The following is a 17,845-nucleotide window of genomic DNA, read 5'->3' as shown; positions in this document are numbered from 1 at the left end:
ACACTGGGGTCCCTTCTGGCCTGGGCTCTTGGAAGGTGAGCTGAACTGACTTAGAGATTTGAGGGGCAGGAGAGCCTTCCCAACTGCCCTCAAAAAACCCTACACATAACACCCCCCCCCCCCAGCTTATTTCCCTGCTTCCCTTGGAATATTGTTAGGATTCCAGTTAGGAGATCAGCTCTGGGAAAGGCAGGCCCTGCCTCCACGCCTCTGGACAGGGAAGGCCTGGCTATTTCCAACCACCTCATTTTGAGCAAGAGCTTTGATCCATGGCTTCCTGCCAAGCTTTTGCCACTCTTTCTTGACAAACAACAAATCTCTGTTTTGTAACCTCCATTATGAAATAGTCTTATTAACTAATGTACCTAATGTGTACACAGTCATTCACAAAGAAACAGCAAACATCGGTGACCCATTTCCAGCGTCACCCAAGGGCCCTTCTGGCTTTCCTCTAGCTTCAAACACCCCACAGCTGTTCTCACTCCATTCCTCTGTCTGGAAGGCTCGCCTACACCTTCAGCTCTCCCTTCAGGGGTCCCTGCCTTTGGCAAAGCACTTCTGATACCCCATCAGGTTTGTTTTGTTTTTTGTTTTTGTTTTTTTGCTGGATACTCCCCCAGAATTTGGCTTCTGCCCCACTGAGCCGCCCACTTGATAATGGCCATGAGAATCACTTCAGCCTCCCTTGGTGCAGGTAAGCTTTCTGCCAGCAGACTGGGGTAAGCCCAGCACCCCATGTGCCTGCAGGGCCTGGTGCTGGGCACTCAATAAACATCGATGAGTGGGACGCCTGGGTGGCTCAGTTGGTTAAGCAGCTGCCTTCGGCTCAGGTCATGATCCCAGCGTCCTGGGATCGAGTCCCACATCCGGCTCCTTGCTCCGCAGGGAGCCTGCTTCTCCCTCTGCCACTCTGTCTGCCTGTGCTCTCTCTCTCTCTCTCTCTCTCTCTCTCTGACAAATAAATAAATAAAATCTTTTAAAAAAAAAAAAAAACATCGATGAGTGACTGGAAGGAAGAAACAAACCTCAGGGGAGCCAGCCCCTCTCTGGGCTACTCCCCTCCCTCCCTCCCTTTTTTTTTTTTTTTTTTGGTAAAGAGGTGATGGTGTCGAGTGAGGGATGGAGTTGTTGAGGACAAGCTCCCTGTCCACCTTGCCGGACAGGACATCCTGTCCTCACTTCCCAAGGTGACCACTCTACTCACAGGTTCACACGCAGTACACTCTACCAGCTCTGAGATTCAAGGTCACTGGTGCCCGCACCGGACCCTTGAGCTCTCCGTTCCTTGCCTCTCCCCAGGCAGCCCATATTTGTGTAAATTAAACCCTTGTACACGGACCAATCTGCTACTTGCAAGGAAACCAGAGAAGTCTGTGCAAACACATTGTGGGAAATTTGCTGTGGGTGGTTGGAAAAGCAAGGATCAGGTTCAAATCCATGAACCCCTTGTTTTTCGGCTGGGGATGTGAGGCTGAAATGAGGCACTGTGAGCTCCCTCACCATGACATGGGGTGGGCCCAGGGAAACCTGACCTGGATCCTTACAACTGCAGCCAGCCACACCCTCTCTAGCTTGTGCTGCAGGAAGATGGCTCTGAAATGCCCAAGTGCCTCTGGGTCCGCGGAGGGTGGCCACAGTGTGCCGTAGGGTGGTGGTGGGAGAGCCCGTTGCAGTGGGGAGGCAGGAGCACCCCTTGGACACAAAGACATCATATGATTTTCACCCAGCAGCCCTGGGCTCTCTCCTTGGCGCTGGCAGGACCATATTTTTTCTTGTCAAACTCCTCCTACGCTGTTGGATCAGCCATGCCTCCATGCATTGGCTTTAAATTGTGTTTCTGTGAGTTTGTTGGCTTTCTATAGCAGCAGAGCCCCTGTTTCAGACTATGTGTGCTGGACCATGAGTGATGCAGCCTGCCACAGGTGGAGGGTCTGGGGCCCTAAGGACATCACATAGCTCACCTGAAGACCCCCCCCCCTTCCCAAGCCTCATTGTTTTCTTGCCTGGGAAGAAGAGGCCCTGGGAAATCAGGAAAGCTATTAACTGGAAAAAAATGAAATCACAGAATCTGAGAGCAAGAAAGGGGCCCAAGCCGCCTTCTTGTTTGCAGAGCACCTGGATGTCGGTGTTAGCTGAGGCTTCCTGCCTCTGGTAAATATCTTGGCAGCCACAATGCTAATCCTTTGCACCAAGGGCCCCTTTAACAGGGATATCTGACCACTCAGCGGCTGCGCTGGTTCATTCTGGGCGCTCATTCAAGCACAGGATGATCCTGACTGTGGGATGTGGGGGCCAGCCTTTGGGAAACAGAGCCATCACAAGTCGCATTTGGGGCGGGGTGGTGGACTGTTGACAGACAACCCTTAGCTGTCCCTCTAGCGAGACACAAAGATGGAAGAAAAGCTCGACGGTTCTCCAAGAAGCAAATGAGAGTCTAGGATAAGCACTCTGGGGATTGCAGCTCTAACCCAGCACATTCTACTTTATTCCAGCATGTTCCATGGCCCTCCAGATCTGCTATGGTCCTGGTCCTTCCTCAGAGCTAGAAAGAACCCAAGCTAAATATCAGCTGGATCATGGCAGGTGGTGAGAGGGAGGCCAGGGTCACTGAGAATTCTGATAGACTCAGTCTTCACCCATCTAGCTCTGGGTGACCGAGCATGGCTCGTCCTCGCCATGGTTATCCCCTGCTGGGCCTCATGCTCCATTCCTGATCTTCCCTCCAAAGGCAGTAGGACAAGTCTAAAGGGCCTTGGTGCCCTCCCAGAACCAAGATCCTCCACTTTACCACTCATCTGGCCCCATCCTTTCACCAGGCCACCTCCAGCTGCCCCTATCCCCACCGGCTGAGTCCCCAGGCGCAGAGACAGAGGCGTCCCTGCTCTTTCAGACTTGATGCGTTGCTCTCCCTGCATGGCCTGGGGCACAGGCACATGCTCCCAGGCCAGATTGCTAGGTGTTGGTGAGTCCTGGGACTAGTGTCCTTGGTCTCCACAAACAGGGGATCAGGAGCCTGTATGAATCCTCAGTGTGGCCGATGGACTGGGTGTCCCCTTCCTACTCCGCCCCTGTGCCTGGGAGGGCAGGGGACAGGGAGGGAGTGCTACGGGGTTGAAAAGCACAGGCACAGAGGCAGCCGCGGTCTTCACTGCAGTGGGGATGGTCTCCTCGCCTAGAGACCCTGAAGCTTCTCCTCGGAGGCCTTGTCTGGGAGCAGCACCTCCACGGTGTAGCTGACCTTCTTGGCGTGCATCAGGCTATAGGTGTTGTCAAAGTGCAGGACATCTGCAAGGATGGAGAAGTCGTCCCGCAAAGCCAACCTGACATATATGCATGCGTAGTGCCCTTGGCAATGGGCCCAGGACTGTGGGTGGTGCCGGAGGTGGTGCCACTGCCCCACTCCCAGCGCCCACTGCTCAAGCCATCGCCTTGGGCTAATGAGAGGAATAACCACCGGCATCCGGCAGCCCCTTCTATGTGTCAGGAGTCCCATCGGCGCTCCCAGCTTTCCAAACCCTCAAAGCAGCCCCATGGAATACTATCATCCCCATTTTCAGGATGAGGAAGCTGAGGCTACAGAGGTGGAGAGGACTTCCCGATGAGTACAGAGCAACGAAGGGAAAGACCAGGATTCCCTTATCCTGATGCTCCAACCAAGAGAGGAGCCCTGCTCTCCCCAGGGGAAAGGGCTGAACTCCACAGGCCGCTTTCCCATCGTGCCTCTCAAAGAAGGCATTCCCTTCGATGCCAAGGTGCAAAGGGAACTCTGGAATGTGATGAGTCATCCAAATTTCTGGGTCTCCGCCCTTCTGATTCTCCCTCTCCACAAAGGTGAACTAGATACGTGTTAACCAGAGCATTAGTAAAACTCATGCTCCTCAACCCTGGGTTTCCCTTCTCCTAGCTCTGTTCCCAAGAGAGGCAGGTCAGTGCTGTCCCTAGGGAGCGCTTCTTCTGGAGAGACGGGCCTAATTGCATCTGTCTTGGGTGGTCTGAGAATGAAGGATAAGCACATGGAGGAATCTTCTCTTTGGGATTCCCACAAGGAACTTCCTATGCACCTGGGCAGCCGGGGACCCCTAGAGGGTAGCCCATGTCTATTTACCTACCTGTCTCTCAGCCTGTTGAGTGCTGTGTAAGGGGTTCCCAGGAGCTGAGTCTGGGGCTTCAGGCTGTGAATCCCACTCTCTAAAATGCCTTTCTACCCTGTTACCCATACCCAGGGGCTACTCACCAGACCTAACATCTCAAAGCCAGTTCCCCCAGCCGCTACAGGATCTAGTAACTTGCAGAGACCCCCTCCCTCTCCCCAAGAGCTGGAAAAAGAGGGCAAGGGGGCAGCCTGGGCAAGAGGTGTCCGCTCATTTCTCAGCCATAAAGAGGAAGGCGACTCCAGTGAATCCTACAGCTCTTACAGACGCCGGCCTTGAGGCAGGTGAGGCTCCCGTCCTCCGGGACCACATGGGCTTTGTAGCGTTGGATGGGCAACACCTCCACCCTGTCCCCTTCCTGCTTCTGCTCGCTCATCTTGGTCTTCAGGAAAACCCCAAAGCCGATGTCTGCCCCTTCCGATGCAAACTGCCACCTGCAGGGGACAGGCCCCCACAGATGAGGGTCCCAGAGCCCTGCCGGGGCTCTGGGACCCTCCCAGCTGTGTGCCCAGGGGTGGCGTGGCCACCATCCCTACCTGAGCACACAGCCTGGGAACAGGATTTCGTTCTCCACCTGCATGAAGGAGCCTCGGGCCACGGTGACCGTGTGCTCATAGTGTGTCTTCACCTGGTTACGCAGGTAGTAGCTCTTGGGCACCTCGCCCCCGTATTTGATCTGTGAGTAAGGCCTGGTGAGCGAGCACTACACCGTGGTCATAACCCCTCATTCCCCATCCTCTGAGCACCCTGTACCTTGGTTAGGCACTTGGGGTTGCCATCAGGGTCAGTCATGGTCCCCCCAAACTCCACGGGCAGCTGGTCAGGGCTGATGAACTTTGGCAGCTCCTGCTTCCAGTTGCCTGTGGGGGAGCAAGGTGGTGGTGGGCAGTGGGGGACAATGGGGGGCTCAGGGAGGCTCAAGAGAGGGCAGAGAAGCCACACCCAGGGAGGAAACCTGATGTGCCCTTAGCTCACTCCCCTGAGCCCCTACTCCTGAAAGCACCCAAATGCTTTATGTGGCCACCCAGGCTGGGGTCCAGGACCCAAAGCTTCATCAGAGTGTGCAAAGGTAGGTGGGAATTCAGGCCAAGGTCAGTGCCTGATTAAAGAGGACGAGGCAGGGAGAAATGGGACCTTTCACACTGACCTCTGTTTGCCCAGGCAGAGATGGGCACAGCCAGGAGGCCAAGTCACTCACCTCCCAGAATCACTATCTTCCTTTGCGTTTCCTCACTCATGAAAAATTTGACCAAGTTGAAGGCCACGGGGAACAGCTTGGGGGCTGAAACACATGAAACTCCCTTGGGAAGCTATCTAGAGAGGACCAGAGGTATAGTCATGGCCAGGGCCCTGGGCTGGATACGAGTTGGATTGATCTAGATTCTACTACCGCCTGCTGTGTGACCGTCAGCTAGTTACTCACCCTCTCTGAGTCTTAGTGCCATTAACTATAAAATGGAGATAAATTAAACTATATATGCATAACACATGACACAGTGCCTGGCTCTCAATAAATGGTTGCCTCCCCCACCCAGTTGTAGGGTGTCAGTAATGTAGATTTCCCAATAGTGTCTCTTCCTGTCCACACTCACACGTTTCCCAAGGTGCCACGGAATTTTCTTGGGTGCAAGTAGATGGAGCATCTGCATTTGACCTCATGTCCCACCTGAACTGCTCACACTGACTGGACACTTTCTGTGGGCTGCTCCTCCACAGACTGTCTCATTTAACCTCATGGCGGCCTTACGGGATGTTGTCATTATATCCCTATTTTACAGACTGGGAAAACTGAGGCTTAGTAAGGCTAAGGAGACTTGCTCGCAATCACAGAGCTAGTCAAATTGGAAAGCAGATCATTTGACCCCAGAGCACACATGGTGGGCCCCTCACTGTACAACCGTCACAGACAGGGACCATTCCCACTCCAAGCATATCTACCAGCCAGTGTGGTCCTTGAACGATCTGTTACCATTCCACACTGAGAAAAATAAAGTAAAGAAAACACCCATTCACATTTAGAAACTTAGAACTTAGTTCTGACATTTGCTGCAACCTACCAGAGCAGATTCTGTACACTCCGAAAGTATCAGTCTATGAAGGACTGACTAAAAAAACAAAAAACAAAAAACAAAACCCTGATCTTCACAAAGGATGGTTTGAGAAACCCTAAACTGGGTGATTTACCCACTGATCCCCCCTTTCCCTTCTCCTCCCCCAGGGGTCATCCCCATCATGGACTCACCACGAATGACAATTAAATTCTTTATCGTCTCAGGATAATTTGCTTCCAGGATGGCAAAAAACTGTGGCAAGACAAGTCTGGTCAAGGTCATGCTTCAACACATTCTATACCTGGATTTGGTGGCCTTTAATGCTGTTGAGACAGGAGACCCTGCCACCGCCACCCCCTGGCCACCCACCTTCCCCAGGAGATGTGCTTCATCCCCTGTAATACTCTTGCTCCTCTTTGTCCTTGGAAGTGGGGGACCCCAGGCCAGCTTCACTGGCTGTTCTGGGGGCCCCTGCGGTGGCGGGGGGAAGGTGATCCCTCCTCCATGGACTGGAAGCTGGTGTGGACAGCAGCTCCCTACTGGTCTCGAGCCAGCTGCCTACCTCACCTGCTGGTAGACCTCTACAGCTGGTTTCCACAGGTGTTTCAGGCTGAGCCCCTCCATGTCAAACACCATCAGCACCGTCTCAATCTTCCTGCCCAACTACATGGGACAACACAGAGATATAAGTCAGACAGCTCTGGCCAGAAGGTCCCGGCCAGGGAGACCCTGTTCAACTTCCACCCTCCTGCTACCCCTGCCCCCAACTGCCCACAGGGTTTTCCAAACAGATTGAGCCCACCTAGGGGCTAAGAAAATGCTGCATTCTGAGCCCTGACACAGTGGTTCCTTATCACACTGTTTGCTCAACACAAATGCCCAGAATTAGTTAACAGTAGAATTAAAGACCTCATTTGTTGCCCATCGGGCATCTCCCTGTACAATAGTACGCCAGGTCAGCCAGCGTCTGTAGTCCCAAGGTGTGTCGAACCAGAGCTACACTGCTGGCAGGCTCTGTGGCCTTGGGCGGGTTTTTAACCATTCTGAGCCTTATTTTCCCCTTCTGGGAAGTGGGAATAATTCCAGGTTCTGAAAGAATTTCTAGGATGATTCAGTGAGATAACTCCCAAAGAGCCCAGTGCCTGACTCATGCTTTTGCCTGGTTAATGTCACAGATCTCTGTGCCAAGGGCTCCTTGGTGTCCAGCAGCGTGACAGACACTGGAGACACAGGTCCCGTCCTCGCCATCAGGCAGGTCATCCCAAAGTAACACAAGAGCTCCCCCACCCAGGGTCCTCTTAGGCTCACGGAGACACTTAGACTCACAAAGCCAACAGACCACTCTTGGCAATAGATTGGTTCTGAAGGGTATGGACCAGGAAGTACAGAGTCAGGGCAAAGAGAAGATCTGTACAGACTGGTGTGGGCCCTCCTGACTTGGAAGCCCTATGCCCTACAGGACTCAATTTTTTTTTTTTTGTAGCAATTCCATATTAGCTTCTAGGGCCCCACGACAATGTGCCAAGTCTCAAGAGTCACTAGCCCACAGCAATGGCTCCTCCATCAGGTTATAGTTACACAGTTTCCAACCAGGCACATCTTTTCCATAAGCAAAGCTGACCATCCACTGTTCCCAGGGTTCCCAGGGAACAGAGCCAGAGTGTTCATTGCACTCAAGGTCAACCTCTCATCCAAGGTCAGCGGGGAAGGGGCTTCAGTGATCCTTGGCACACGCCAGCAGCAAGTGCCCCACACACGTTAGATACTCACAGATGGGTGACTGCGAGAGAAGCCATGTCCCACCAAAGCCCAGAGTGCTGAGGCCTGGAGAGATGCGGAGGCAGCGTGTCTCTCCTACCTGGTCTTGGTGCCTCCCATCAGACAGATCGGGCCCTCCATGTGCTTCCCATCCTGGACCCAGTCACTTACCTTCTGACTCTGCAGCTCACACTCCCGCAAAAGCAGCTCACAGACCCTGATGCGCTTTCGGATAAGCTCCTGCTTGGAGGCGGACAGGAGAAGACCCTTGGGGTCAAGGGTCCCAATGATGTCGAACCACATGGGGCAGCCTTCGTAGTCATAGCCGCTCAGACCACCAGAGTCGTACAGTTGGATCACCTGGGCACGGGGTTGGGGGTTGGTGTGAGGTCCTGACTCAAACCAGCCTATCAGCCATCAGAAGGCTGGATGTTGGGGAAGGGGTATGAGGGGTATCTGATGATCTGGGGGGGATGCTGCATGAGGCTCACCTCTGAGGGCTGCCACGAAAGGATGTTGTCCAGGTCCTGTTGCTTTCTGAACTCCATGTGCTGTGGAGAAATGGCAGGACCTGAAGACTGCCTACCACCACGGCCATGAAGGCACCTGTGGGTATCAGGCAAGGTCCCTCTGCCTACAGCCCCCAAGACCCCAGGCCCTACTGACCTAGAACTGGAGATGGCAATGCCAGGAAAAGGGCTGTGGGGGATCCAGGTCTGATGCAGAAAGGGATCCAAGGTGGAAGGGAGGAAACACGCAAGAACAGGACAGGGCATGGGTTCCTACTCTCTTTGTTACTGATCCCTGGGGTCCAGTGTGTGGGAGGCAGGAGATCATGAGAATGGGGCCTCACCTTCCGGAGCATGTCCTCAGATTTCTGCAGGTCAAAGTTCCGAGCTGCAAAAAGAGCCAAGGTAAGAGGAGGCTTGAGGCTGGGTCTAGAACTCACAGTTCTTTGAAGACTCATGAGGAAACACGGGGCCTGAGCCTTCCATGATGCCCCCAGAATACATTGGGGGGTCTGGACATATTTTTACCATTTTATTTTTTATCTTTTAAAAAGATACTTATTTATTTATTTTGGAGAGAGAAAAAGAGAGAGAGGGAAAGAGGGAGCACAGAGGGGAGGGGCCGAGGGAGAGGGAGAAAGAGAGAAATTCAAGCAGACTCCCCGCTATCTCAAAACCCGGATCATGACCTGAGTTGAAATCAAGAGTTGGCCTCTCAACCAACTAAGCCACCTAGGCACCCCCGGGCGTTTTTAAAAAGCAAGGATCTTTAATCCTCTAGAAGACTTTGGAAGTCCTTGATTTCAGTATCCAAGCTTTTGTAAACTTTTCAGCCCAGAGGCTGATCTGGCCTGTAATATTTGATGTCCCCGTGGTCAAACAAACCCCTTTGGTGTTAGGGGTAATGAGGAGCATAGGCTTTGGAGTCAAACAGACTTGGGTTTGAATTTTAGTTTTGTCCTTTTAGTTGCTGTGCAACTTTGAGCAATTCACCTACCTTCTCTAAGTCTTAGTTTCTTAATCTGTTAAACAGGAATAATATCTTCTGGCTCCGAAGGACTTCTTAGTAAATTGTTAACTATTGTTGTGGTTACTTATTTTGAAGATATAAGTTCACTTTAATTAAAAATGTGATGCTTTATTTTAGAAATGAATGTTCTAAACTTGGAAAAGAAATTTAACTCTTCCTTTCTAGTCTTTTTTTTTTAAGATTTTTTATTTTATTTATTTGACAGACAGATCACAAGTAGGCGGAGAGGCAGGCAGAGAGAGAAGGGAGGAAGCAGGCTCCCTGCTGAGCAGCAGAGCCCGATGCCGGGCTCGATCCCAGGACGCTGGGATCATGACCTGAGCCGAAGGCAGAGGCTTTAACCCACTGAGCCACCCAGGCGCCCCCCTTTCTAGTTTTTATAGACTAGATTACTTTTTTCTTTCTTATAATGTTGGCAAGGATCTCTAGTTCTGTTTAAACTGTGATGTTGCTTGACATCATCCTTTCCTTCTTCCTGACTTTAAAGAAAATGCATCTAAAACTTCTTAACTGTCAACATGTATTGTAAGGTGTTAACTGCATAATCATTAACAAGCCAAGCCAAGGAAATTTCCTTCTATTTCTAGTTTGGTAAGACTTTTATTTTGTTTTTATCTTATAAATAGGAGATGAGCCTTTTCAACTGCTTTTCCTGCATTGAGATAGCCACATACTTTCTCATTTTTAATTCTATAAATGAGTTCAATGACCCTGATAGATTGCCTGATGTTGAATTCTTCCTGCATACCTAAGATAAACTCCCACTGATCATGTTGTGTAATTTAAATACCTTATTGTATTCTTTTATGTAATGTTTCCCTTAGACTTCCTTACACCTACATTAACAAGTGTAACAAGTCTAGAATTTTCTTTTATTGTCCTGACCTAATTTTGGAATCAAACTAACCCAAGCCTCATAAAGTAACTTTCACTTTTTTATATATATTTTAAAGCAGCTCCAACAATTTGTAAAACCAGGTATCAGCTAATCTTAAAACTTTGGGAAAATTCATCTGTAAAGCCACTGGGATCTGGGTTTTGGAAGGAGGGAAGCTTTTTAGTACCATTTATATGTCTTTAATATTTACTGGTCTGTTGGAGGTTTCTATCTTCTTCTTGGTGGATTTTGGCCTTATATGTGTATTCTAAGGAATGCACAGATTTTGTTGAGATTTTCAAATTTGTTTGTGCATAACTGTCTATAATGTTCTTTTATTGGCTTCTAAAAAGAATAACTGGTGTATAGGAGATTTCCGACTGAGAAGCAGGGCGGTTTCTTGTTCTACAGAAAGTGGTTTGGGCACTATTGATGGGCACTCATAGCTTTTTTAGTAGCAGCTACTATGTGCCAGGCTGGAAGTATGGGGCAGGCATGGACCCTGCCATCATGGAGCTGGCATCTGAGTGGCAGACATACACAGTCATAGGATGGAAACAAAACAAAACAAAACAAAACATGAAGGGACTTGAAGGAAGGTCAGGGTGAGCCCTTCTGCATCTGGCCTGAGCTGAGAGACTCCAAGTTCAGCCACAGAGATCACCCTCCCTGATGCCCAGGTGTTGAACTAGTGAGGCAGGGAGGGCAGCTACGGAGGTAAGGTTGAAGGGGACGGGACTGTGTCAGCTGGTCTGCCTCAGCGGAAAGTGGGAGGCATCAGGACACCCAGTCTCCTCTCTCCCAACCTTAGATCCTTCTCCTTTGCCATGACCCAGCAGCCTACAGTGTCTGTGACTTCACTCCTTTCTCAATGACGCACCAGGGACTGGAAGAGTTGGTTTTTAAATCCAGAAAGACTCCAAAGGAGGAGAGAGGTCTGATGGGGCTTCAAGAAATCTACTGTCCTCGCACCTTCTTTAGCCCAGGAGAATGACATGGACATGACTTGTTAAAAGCGTAATGGAAGGGGCGCCTGGGTGGCTCAGTGGGTTAAAGCCTCTGCCTTCGGCTCGGGTAGTGATCTCAGGGTCCTGGGATCGAGCCCCGCATCGGGTTCTCTGCTCAGCAGGGAGCCTGCTTCCTCCTCTCTCTCTCTCTGCCTACCTCTCTGCCTACTTGTGATCTCTGTCAAATAAATAAATAAATAAAATCTTTAAAAAAAAAAAGCGTAATGGAAGGGACACCTGGGTGGCTCAGTGGTTAAGTGTCTGCCTTCAGCTCAGGTCATGATCCCAGGGTCCTGGGATGGAGTCCCATATGGGCTCCTTGCTCAGTGAGGACCTGCTCCTCCCTCTGCCTGCTGTTCCCCCTGCTTGCGCGCGCGCACTCTCTCTCTTTCTGACAAATAAATAAATAAATAAATAATCTTTAATAAAAAACAAAACAAAAAAAAAAACGGAACAAAACCTGCCACAGCCATGAGAGCCTAGGGAGATGACAACTAAATGTAACATGGCATCCTGGATATGCTCCTGGAACAGAGGAACTAAGGTGATCTGAAGAAAGTAGGGATTTTAGTTAATAATCATGTATCAGTGTTGGTTCATGAATTGTAACAGACGTACCATAGGAATGAAAAACGTTCATGATAGGGGAAACTGAGTGTAGTGTGTGGGGGGACTTCCTGTACTACCTTCACAACACTCTGTAAACCTAAAGCCATTCTAAAAAATAAAGTTTGTAGAAAATAATAATTAATTAAAAATGGAATCAAATAGAACAAACAGAACAGAAGGGAGGGCCTCCTCGGTGTAGGCGCTGTGCTTGCCCATGACCTCATGTCTGACTCACAGCATCTGGAAGGTGGGAGACCAGTATTATACCCGCTACTCAGAAGACAAAAGGGAGGCTGAGAGACAATGAGTGATTGCTGGAGTCACACTGCTAGCACAGCGGAGTTGGGATTCAATCACAGGTTTGCCCGATTCCAAGGCTGGCATCATCACCTCACTGTGTGTGTACTTTCCAGCCTGACTTCAACCTTCTGGTTCAAGTTCAGAATCCATGCGATGGGGTGTGTTGAACTGAAATGAATTCTCCCCCAAGGTTTCTGTTACTCTAATTTTACACTCCTGTGGCAATTCCTGGAAGAAACTCCTTCTCTACTTTAAATCGCACCCACTTCCTGAAGTGTTTGCTGGGCACCTGCTCAGCGGCTAAGTTCCCTCAGGGGACGACACAGCCCTCCCTGCAAGGAACTGCAGACAGACCTGCAGGCAAGTCCTGAAGAGTATATCTGGGACTATGGGACTCAGGCCCAGCCCGGCCCGTCATCCTGAGAACCTCCCAGGTGTGAACTCTAAACTCACCTCGACCATATGCCCACCCAGTGCCAGGTGCTACACTCTCTCATTTAGTGCTCACAGCAATCCTTGGGGAGGTGGCCCCATCCCATTTACAGATGAAGAAAATGAGGCTCAGTGGGGTTTTTGTGCCATGCCAATTTGGAGGGGAACTCACGTTCTACACAAAGCAGGATGATTCCAGAGCCTATGTTTCCCACTCGGTAGCACTGTCTCCCAAAGTTGCACCTGCTTTCCTGAACCCCTTCTTCCCTCTTCTCCCCCTCTGCCCACCCCCACCCCCGGTCCTGCCAGCCTCACCTCGGAGCCAGCGCAGGAAAAAATACTCATCAGCATTGGGCAGGGCGGGCAGCAGGTCCTGAAGGTTGTCCCGGAACTGAGTGGGGAGATAAAATGGTCAAAGGGGCTTCCGTGACCCCTGGGCTCCCAACCCCACCATGACCCTTCCTGAAATCTGTCAATCAGTCCTACCCAGGGACTCTGCAGGGTGGGGACCACACAGTTATCGGCAGCTGCTGACTGCCACCTGGGAATGGAGCACCCCTCAGCCCAAGATGGCAGGAAGAGTTGGGTCCTTCTCAAATTCTGGGGGTTCTCTGCCTCCCCAAGATCTTCATTCTACAGGACTGAGGTGGGGCCCTGCTTTCTCTATTTTGACAAAGATCCCTGGTGAATCAGATGTAGGCAAACGAGAAGAATTTAGGAACCTTGCCCTTGATACTGTATCTTGAGGGTCTAGATCTGGAAGCAAGTTACTTAACCACTCTGAGCCTCAGTTTCTTTATCTGTGAAGTGGGATAAAGATGAACTTGTGCCAATCATAGGAGTGTGTACAGGTAAAGCACTTAGCGCAGTCCTGGCTTGTAGCCGGTGCCAGAAAAATGTGGGCATTCTGCAAAACGTGGATTGCCCAGAGCTCTGGGCAGTGGAGTCTTTGTGGAAACAGCCCCAGGCAAAGGTCAGCAGGGAGGAGCTGCAAGAGAAGCAGGGGATGCCTCATCAGGTCCTATCGAGGCTGGGGAAAGAGAGGGACTAACCTGCTGACGGGAGCCTCTGCCTACTGGCAGAGTTTAAAGTCTGGGTATGGGACTGGGGCTCAGGTCTGGGACAGAGAGGAGGCTTCACTTTCATGGGGACTAAGGGAGTTGAAGGCAAGCCCTGGAGGGGTGGCTTTGCAGGGGAACCTGTGAATGGAACTTTAGGATTAGAAGCCAATGCTAGCAAAGACATAGGAAGCTGTCTTGACAGCTGTCCACCAAACCTCCTTTAGCTTTATGGATCATGTTTAAAATAAGAGTATGTTTGGGGGCGCCTGGGTGGCTCGGTTGGTTGAACATCTGCCTTCGGCTCGGGTCATGATCCCAGGGTCATGAGCTCAAGCCCCACATGGGGCTCTCTGCTCCACGGGGAGCCTGTTTCCCCCTCTCTCTCTGCCTGCCTCTCTGCCTATTTGTGATCTCTTTCTCTGTCAAATAAATAAATAAAATCTTTTTAAACAAATTTTAAAAATTAAAAATAGAACAAGAAAGTGTTCATGTATTGCTCACATGATGAAAAACAAATAATAAGATGAAACATCTCCAGTGTTAACAAGTAACGTGAGCAAGAGCACCAGCTCTCATCACCACCCCGAGTCCCCAGTCCCCACAAGACACATGGATCAGGTGCAGCCTCTGGGCTCCTGAGGAAGTTTTTTAGGGAGAGTGAGGACATAAGAATAACTGAGGAACAATAACTCTGCACCCCTCAGCCCCTCCAGGTTACCAGAGTCCCTCCTTTGAATGCCAGGATGTGCCCTGAGGCAGGAGGAGAAAAGGTCACATCACATCGCTGCTTCTTGGAGGAGGGAAGAGGGAATGGAGACTGGGGTGGTGGAGGGTCTTCCCCAGGGACAGAGTGAGGAAGCTTCGAGGCCATGAGGAGTCCACATCTTCCAGTCTCAAAGCCACCCCATCCTTGGAAAGCACATCAGGTAAAACAGAAAGCCACAGGGCGCCTGGGTGGCTCAGTCGTTAAGCATCTGCCTTTGGCTCAGGGTCCTGGGATCGAGCCCCATATCGGGCTCCTTGCTCAGTGGGGAGTAGGGTTCTCCCTCTCCCACTCCTCCTCCTTGTGTTCCCTCTCTTGCTGTGTCTCTCCTTGTCAAATAAATAAAAAAACTTAAAAAACAAACAAAAAACCAGAAAGCCACAAGCAGGTGCCGGGAAGGGTCTGGAGTAACTTGAAGGAAAACTATCTTTTTTTTTTTTTTTAATATTTATTATCTCACAGTTTTTTGTTTTTGTTTTTAAGATTTTATTTACTTATTTGACAGACAAAGATCACAAGTAGGCAGACAGGCAGGCAGAGAGAGAGGAGGAAGCAGGCTCCCCACCGAGCAGAGAGCTCGACATGGGGCTCAATCCCAGGACTCTGAGACCATGACCCAAGACGAAGGCAGAGATTTTAACCCACTGAGCCACCCAGGTACCCCAAAGGAAAAACTATCTTAACAATGATGCTTTATGGAGAAGGCAGCCTCTGGCAGTGTGACCACAGGTGGTCAAACTAGGCTTTGGAAAAACCTAGAAGGAAATGCTCCTAGGCGTGGTTGTCTAAACCTCTGGGACTATGGGTGACTTCTTTTTCCTATTTCTTCTTTCTCCCTAATTTTTAAAACAACTAGCATTCATTTCTTTTAAATAATGGGGAACAAATCATAATAAACTCTTTTTACATTATTTAAGGCTCTTTGACCCACAAGCATGTCCGTCCTAATTCACCCCCAAAAGCCAGGTGTCCAGTCCCTCCCATGAGCCTAGCATCCAGGGCTCCCCTGAGGCCTTTGCCAGTGGGTAGAGAGAGGGCTAAGCAGGGGACTCCCTCTCCTCCTTCGCTTGGGGACTCCTTCTTCAGCTCAGGACCCATTGCTCCTGGAAACTCCTCCTTTACCTGGGAATTCACCCAGGGCCCCCCACTCTTCACCTGGACCCTCCTCTCCTTCACTAAGAACTGATCCAGGGTCCCCCTCCTTCATCAGGGGTCCTCACTCCTCCTGGAGGACCCTTCCCAGGGTAGGAGCCACAAAAGAAACCATTCTCCACAAGCCCGAAGCCTGCCCTTCATGGGCCCAAAGTGTGAGCCAGGGCCGTCACCTCCCTCCCCTAACCTGAAGTCACAATTTCCAGGCCCAGTCATCTCCAAATCAAATTAATGCTGTGGCCCCTGAGACCAGAATATGCTCTCCTTTCCCCAGGGCACGACACTCTCAGCTGCAGCAGTAAGGAGTGTCACCAAACCCCCTCCATTCCCCTTTAACAGAAACACTGACAACAGGGAGAAGGCTTGGGCCCCCAGGGAGTCGGGAGTCGGAAAACCACAAAGAGAAGACAAACAAATGTCACAATCAGAGCAGGAGACCTGCTGGTCTGTCTGCCCAAGGCTGCCTAGAGGTTTGGCAGCACCACCCTACCCCCACAACCAGGGGACAAGGGCCAAGACTCTGTGGTCTGGAGGGGTCAGGAGTGGAAAGCTGGATTCAGCCCCAGTGTAGCCCGGAGAAGCGCTCAAGTCCCGTGTCCCGTACATGTCTGCTTCGGCCACTGTGCCCAGGGGCACCGCGAGCTGGACCCAAAGATGCCCTGAAGGGTCCCTTTTCCATCTAAACAATGGGGGCTCCACCCCCCGGTGGGCAGCGTCCAGCAGCTCCTTCTTCCCCAAGCCTCCCACCCGTGAAGCCCCCTCACCCTGGCCAGCGCCTCCTGCTGCTGGGGGTTCAGGTCCCCGACTCGGCCGCTCATGGTGCCCTGCGGGCTCAGGGGTCGAGGGACGCAGGTGTGCCAGGAGTCTGCCGGCCCGCCGCCTGGCCTCGCTGCCGCTGCCTGGTTTCGTCCGGAGAGCAGGTGTTGGCCCCGCCCCAACGGGAGAGCGCCAGCCCTGCCCCGCCCCGCTGCGTTCTCGCCTCCGCTTCGGGTGTTTTGCTGGCGGTGGCTAGGATGCTCCCTACAGCGGGCAGGGAGGTGACCCGCCCCCGAGAGGTCCCGGAACGCTGACTCGAGGGGAGGGCAGCAGACGCTGCTACCTCCAAGCATCCTCATCTCAGGGGCTCCTACAGGTTCCTGCGTGGCAGGGGACGGGAGGGGGTCATAAAGGAGATGTGGGCAAGTTCTGGGGAACACACCCAGATCCTCTTTCCCAGCAAAATGGAGGAACTTTTCATAAACCCCTCTCAACCCTCTAGGTGATCCTCAGGAGTTTCGGCCCATGGGACCCCAACCTCCCTCCCCTGGCCTTGACTGCAGGCTGTGCCGTGCACAACACCCACCCCTCCCCGACTTCTGTGCTCACTGACTGATAGGAGTCTTTATGGGCAAAATGGTTCCAGTCCCAAGACGGTCAGGAGGATTAGGTAAGAAGACCTGCCACGGATTAGTCTGGCATTCCACACCCAGTCAGTATGGAATGTTAGGAATACTGTTTTATAATTACATTATTACTGATACTTTCTCCAGAGCAGGGAACTGCAGAGGTGGAAATTCTGGGATGGCCCCCTGGTGAGCCCCTGGGTGGGATCTATAGCCTGAAGGCAGGGGATTGGGAGGTGGCTATAGTTGCTGGAAGCCCTGGGTGGAGTCAGGAGGCCACGGGTGGTGGGCGACTGACACAGGTGGCCAACGTGGCATCCAGGAACCAGGTAGAGGTCACTGAGAAAGGTGAGAAAAACACAGGTTGGCCGGGCAGGAATTGTCAAGAGGAGCAGGTGGAAGGTGAAGGTGAAGGGGGAGATAAATCAGGCCATCAGAGCACTTCCCCCTCTGCCCCTCCCTCTGGGTTGAACCAAATTCCAGACCTGTGCAGACCAATCTGGTGGCCACGAGCCACATGTGGCTGTTAAGTATTGGGACTGCAGCTTGTCACTAGTGCAAACAGAGATGGGCTCTTACGTGCCAAATTTCGAAGACGTGATACCCCCCAAATGAAATACTTCGTTAATTAATTAATTTCTTATATTGATTACATGTTGCAGGAATTTTTTTGATATATTGGGATAATAAATAAATTCATAAAAACTATTCAAATTGATTTCATCTGTTTCTTTTTTTATAAAATATATACTTTAGAATTGTT

General features: G+C 51.2%; 1 protein-coding gene across 1 annotated transcript; it reads right to left on the bottom strand.

Moving 5' to 3' along the window:
- Positions 1–1,096: 1,096 nt before the first annotated feature.
- Positions 1,097–16,655, bottom strand: LOC308354551 (SEC14-like protein 4). The gene is made up of 12 exons (XM_080822060.1): positions 16,465–16,655; positions 13,040–13,115; positions 8,814–8,857; positions 8,452–8,511; positions 8,132–8,320; positions 6,770–6,865; positions 6,394–6,454; positions 5,350–5,433; positions 4,905–5,011; positions 4,688–4,827; positions 4,416–4,585; positions 1,097–3,285 (listed from the first exon to the last, which is right to left on the bottom strand). Exons 1-12 carry the CDS (start codon positions 16,516–16,518, stop codon positions 3,173–3,175), a joined length of 1,194 nt encoding a protein of 397 aa, XP_080678186.1. The 5' UTR covers positions 16,519–16,655; the 3' UTR covers positions 1,097–3,172.
- Between the last annotated feature and the right edge of the window lie 1,190 nt (positions 16,656–17,845).

Source organism: Martes martes (genome assembly GCF_963455335.1).
Source record: "Martes martes genome assembly, chromosome: 13".
Taxonomy (NCBI): domain Eukaryota; kingdom Metazoa; phylum Chordata; class Mammalia; order Carnivora; family Mustelidae; genus Martes; species Martes martes.
The sequence above is the reverse complement of the archived record's forward strand: the minus strand, read 5'-3'. Positions and strand labels throughout refer to the sequence as shown.

Bases quoted from the DNA above. Each gene is read 5' to 3' on its own strand.
- LOC308354551 (XM_080822060.1), bottom strand. From the start codon at position 16,518: ATGAGCGGCCGAGTCGGGGACCTGAACCCCCAGCAGCAGGAGGCGCTG. The intron at 8,858-13,039 runs GTGAGGCTGGCA...CTCTTTTTGCAG, and splicing joins TTTCCTGCGCTGGCTCCGAG to CTCGGAACTTTGACCTGCAG. The intron at 8,512-8,813 runs GTGAGGCCCCAT...ATTTCTCCACAG, and splicing joins CTGAGGACATGCTCCGGAAG to CACATGGAGTTCAGAAAGCA.